General features: G+C 31.6%; 1 protein-coding gene across 8 annotated transcripts in view; it reads right to left on the reverse strand.

Annotated features, from left to right (window-relative positions):
* Positions 1–2,187: 2,187 nt before the first annotated feature.
* LOC110114427 overlaps positions 2,188–5,457 on the reverse strand; it is a 48,027-nt gene continuing 44,757 nt past the window's right edge. For all 8 annotated transcript variants that reach the window (XM_020847302.2, XM_028696652.1, XM_020847300.2 and 5 more), the window contains 2 exons: positions 3,316–3,519; positions 2,188–3,227 (listed from right to left, as the gene is read on the reverse strand). In XM_020847302.2, the coding sequence (XP_020702961.1) occupies positions 2,844–3,227; positions 3,316–3,519 (588 nt within the window). In that variant the 3' untranslated portion in view covers positions 2,188–2,843. The remainder of the gene's footprint in view (positions 3,228–3,315; positions 3,520–5,457) is intronic.

Below are 5,457 nucleotides of genomic sequence, written 5' to 3' on the forward strand. Positions count from 1 at the left end.
TTATCATTTAAAAGGGGCTAAAGTATTCTCTAGAATTGATTTAAGATTGGAATATCATCAAATTTGAGTTTATAAAAAAAAAAAGTAGATATCACAATGACATCTTTTGGAACTAAGTATGGCTATTTTGAGCTCTTGGTGATACAATTTGGGTTGATGATCACACTAGCTATTTTTATTGAATAGATAAATTAAAAATTTTTAACCATATATAGATAACTTGTGATTATATTCATTAATAATATTTTGAAATATTTTAAAATTGATGAAGATTAAGCTGTTCATTTAAGAATGATATTGGATCTACTAAGAAAAAATCAATTATATGTAAAAATTTTAAAATATTTGTTGATCAAAGTTTCAAAACATCTTTGCATAAAAAAGGAGCTAAATTTGAGGCGAACAATGTCTTGAGTTGGTGAAAGATTTTGATCTTAATATTTAATATTATCTCGAAATAACAAATATGGTAGCTCATGCTTTAAGCCAAAAGTTAACAAAATATTGCAAGCTAAATGATTACTCAAAAGCATGAATTGATTAAAGAAATGAAATCTTTGCAATTAGAAGTCAAAAGATTTAGTTATACAAATGTGTTGTATCACTCAAGTATAAAGCTAACTTTGATAGAAAAAAACCAAAAAGTTCAAAAAACTATCAATGAATATTAGAAGCTAGTGGAGCAAGTTCAATCAAGAAGGAAGCAAGAAGTCACTATTGATGAAGAGGGTACTATTAAAAGTACATTATATCTATGTATACCTAGTGATTCTTAATTGAAGGAGATTTTGCAAGAAGTTCATCACTTAAGATATGTCATTCATCCAAGTATAAAAATGTATAAGGATTTGAAGTTAGTATTTTGGTATACAATCACGAAGAATAAACCAGCCGAATACGCATTCAAGTGTGAAACATATCAAATTGAAAGGCTGAACATCAGAAATCAAGTGAACTTATTATAGCCATCACCAATCTCAGAATGGAGGCGAAATTGCAATGGATTTTCTTATGAAATTTCTTATATCTATACAAGGTCTTGATTGCATTTAGGTGATAATTGTAAAAATAATTAAGTCCACTCAATATTTCCTATCAAGCAAATGAATTCAATGGAAAAAAATTAGCAAAATTATATATTAAAGAAATTGTCAAATTGTATGGGTTTAGGACTATAAAGTATGCACATGTTATGATTTCCCTAGCATACTATGATTGCATATAAATTTCTATAGTAAAGACATCCAAATAACATTAAAAAGGCTTAACGAATAGTATGCATTGCATATGTTTATTGATTCATATCTTTATATTAATCCTAATGAAAATTAAGATTAAGATTATAAAATGACATATGATGCATAAATGAGTATGTGACATTCATCATGTTTTATCATTGATGTACATAATTATGAAATAATGGATAAATGTATGTCAATATTAAAGAATAAAAAAAAAAAGATTAAAATAATAGAATTAAATTCAAGTATATCCTATAGGATGAGTGTGATGAGAATTATATCTAATTGAATCATCTGTTTCTATTACATCATAGCTTAAAAAGTGGTGAAATGGGAATAGTTACATATATTTATGAAGGTAAAGTAGTGTCAGAAGGATCCAACCATACCAAAATTAACCCTACTTGAAACCTTCAAGTTGAAGACAGATTATTCTGTGCGGACACCGAACGGGAGAACCGTTCGATTTAAGCTCAGATACCGAGCGGTACCAAGTACTGCTCGGTATAAGCCCGATACCAGATGTGGGGCATTTTCATTGGGGCCTGAATTCTGAATAGAATAAATTTTCCAAGTTCAAGGCCCCATACGAGGAGATGGAGATAGAAATGGCAGGCCAGGTAAGGATGCAAAGATTAAATTAACCTAAAAGATGTCATATAAAGGACAGCAGAACCTTCTAACTTCTCTCTTTTAAGCATTTACCTAACAAAGATGTATGCTCTTAATTTGATGGGCTTACCTCAGGTCCTATGTGATATCATGACAGAGATAAAGTAAATGGCACCTTTCTAAGCCAGTTGGCCTTTGGTTGATCAACCTAAACAGCCCTTTCGTTGCAGTCCAGTGGAATTATACTGTCCAATTTGCCACCAATCTGAAAAATAGTGAATGCCATGAGCAATAAATAAGATCACAAATTCAAATACTTACTACAACCCAATCAGAACTTCGAAATAGGAAATGCTCTTTCCATCCAATAAGTTAACACATTTTTACAAGACTTCTGTATTATACATTATGTAAAAATACATAAACCCACCAACCCATCACTCCATGATTCTCTTATGCATGCACCACAACCAAATAAGTTAACATGCATGTTAATTTTAGCGGTACAAGAAGCATTGTTCATTGAAAGATTTATAAAATCTTACAATGGATGTGACTATAACCAACATTACAGCATTAAGCTAAGGCTTCGTTTGGGACGACTTTTTTACTGTTTTTTAAAGCAGCTTTTCAGTACAAAAATTTTTTGAACTATAAATTATTGTATTAGAAAGATGCTTTAGAAAGCATTAAGAAAGCCGCCCCAAACGAAATCCAAAGCTGCTGATAACTGCAATCGATTGTCATTTTTTTCATTGCTTTTATTCAGAGCAAATTAACAAGAAATGAAGACCATCAGCACAGAAATAGTTGCGATCTTGTAGCCATTTCTAGCAAGAGATGATACTCAACAGGAGACTCGGATCTTTTGAGGAGACTTGAATATTCATCACTTTCTCGTAAGGATGAGAAAATGTCACAAGCTGCTACACTCTATAGCAGATGACTGAGATCCTCTTCTGCTACTTGTTGGTAGCTCCAGTACAGTGCTCAGGTAATAAGAATGTAGTCAGCACCGTTTAACATATCTGCAGCAGTTGGTGGCAAGTTATGCCTTGAGACACCTTCTCGAACCTTCGCATGTGTCTCCGCATCATGTTTGAACATGGAAACCAGCTGCTGCAGCTCAAGCTTTCTAACGTTGACCTGCTCTTCAGTTGTGAGCTTCTTTAACCCGAGATAGAGCATACCAAGCCCAATTAATATGAATCCGATGAAGAAGAGAACTCCAGAAAATAGTGCAAATGCATATGGAGTATTCTCAGCCCCGGGGATTCCATCCACATTGATCCCAAATAGGCCAGTTATTATAGAGAGAATCAGTCCACAACCGCCAAAAATCCCCAGATTATGAGTGATTCTCAGACTTTTATCCTGAATGACAAATTTAATGCAAGTTTAAAGATTGGGTGACATTAGATGTAGAAAGCTAAACCTTCCTTGCATGTATGTCCATTAGTACCTGCAACCATGCACGAACTGTGCTTTGAAGAACATCTTGAATGGTGAAGAGCCGCCCACGCACTGCTTCCTGCTCCTCTAGCATTTCTCGTGTGCTCTTTCTGATTCCTTCCAGTAGACTTCTTGTGGCTGTTCCCCTCAAGTGCTGCAGAAGCTCAAAGACGATCTCCTCCCTCGCATGTAATGACCATTTAACTCTAATAACCTGCCAAAAACGTAGTGGATATTCGAGGTACATATTCAGATTTGCAGTGCTTTTTGTGGTATTTCAATGGTTCGGGCAACAAATCTTTTTAATAGAATATTAAACAAGTTAATATCTAAGAACAAATGGAACGATAAAAAAAATACAGAGAAATCAAACAATTAAGTTATATAATGATGTTATGTGAGGAGTAATGAAACATATAATAATATCAAAGCCTTTATCCGACTACGTGGTGTTGGCTACATAAATCCTTTGCCTTCATTGTCCTATTATGAGTCAAATCTCATTTAAATCTAATAGAAAAAGGCCATTTCTAATATTTTCTAACGAGAAAAAGATCAAAATAGTCCCCTAACTCTTTAAGAATGATCAAAATCATCTTCAACTATATTAAATAATCATTTTGGTCCTCAAATTTTTAAAAATTTAAGGAATTGAAGAATCACAATGATTTTTTGATATAGCTGGAACTATTTTGATCATTCATAACAAATCAAGGGACCATTTTGGTCATTTTCTAATCAAATCCTTCTTTAACAGAGGCAGAATCTAAAGCATCTACTCTCCTAATTAGGTCATCGGAAGGTCAATGTTTTATAAAAAAAAAACATCTAAAGCAACTCTCTCTAATCTTTTTATCTACCACTGGAGCTAATCCTATCTTTTCACATACATACTCATTTTACATTCTGTCAATAAGAGTGAAGTCACGCATCCACCTGAGCTCTCATCTCTACAATACTTAACTTAATTTTATGCTTCTCTTTTAATGGGCAACATTATGCGCCATAAAGCATTGCAGGTCTCACCACCATCTTATAGAATTTTCCCTTAAGTTTGAGGGGTATTTTCTATCACACAACATGCCGGATACATTCCTCTTTAATCATCCAACAAGAATTCTACTAATATTTTCTCCATTTATTTCACCATCACTTTAAACAATAGACCCAAGATATCTAAAACACGTACTTTTATTAATGACTTGATTGCCCAAAGTTACAATCCCCCCACTAGAACTATTACTACTAAAATTACACTCCATGTATTTGATTTTAGACCTACTCAAATGAAAGCCTTCAGACTCTAAGGTTGACCTTCATAACTCAAGTTTCCCTTCAACTTCCTCTCTAGTCTTATCAACAAGAATATAATATCATTAAAAAAAACATACAACTGGGTACATCCTCTTGCAAGTGTCTAGTAAGAACATCTATGACTAAAGCAAACAGATATGAGCTTAAAGTTGATGCTTGATGTAATTCAACTGAAATAGGAAAATGCTTGGTCAAATCACTTAATAATTTGAATATAAACATTATTAATTCCTTTCTTTTCTAGAACTCTCCAGAGCACTTCTCTTGAAATTTTATTATATGCTTTCTCTAAATCAATAAATATCATATGTAGATCCTCTTTATTCTCTCTAGACTTCTCCATCAAATCTCTTAATAAATTTATAACTTCGATAGTAGACCTACCAGCATGAATCCAAAATAATAATGAAGCATAGATCTAAAAAATGTGGATGTAGAAGAATTTTTTTTTTGCAAGGAAGATCTCATTTTTTGACTTCTCCATCAAATCTCTTAATAAATTTATAACTTCGATAGTAGACCTACCAGCATGAATCCAAAATAATAATGAAGCATAGATCTAAAAAATGTGGATGTAGAAGAATTTTTTTTTTGCAAGGAAGATCTCATTTTTTTAAATGAAAGAAATTAATGGATAATTATTATAATTAATTTATAATTATTATGATTAATTATTAGTGATAATAATTAATCATAATTTATTAAAATTAATTATAATTAAATTTTAATTTAAATTAATTATCATCATTTTATAATTAAATATGGTTAATTATTATAATTATATTTAATTATTCTTAAATTATAATTAATTATTATTAATTTTAATTAATTATAATAA

The sequence above is a fragment of the Dendrobium catenatum genome, unplaced genomic scaffold (assembly GCF_001605985.2).
Source record: "Dendrobium catenatum unplaced genomic scaffold, ASM160598v2 fragScaff_scaffold_798, whole genome shotgun sequence".
NCBI lineage: Eukaryota > Viridiplantae > Streptophyta > Magnoliopsida > Asparagales > Orchidaceae > Dendrobium > Dendrobium catenatum.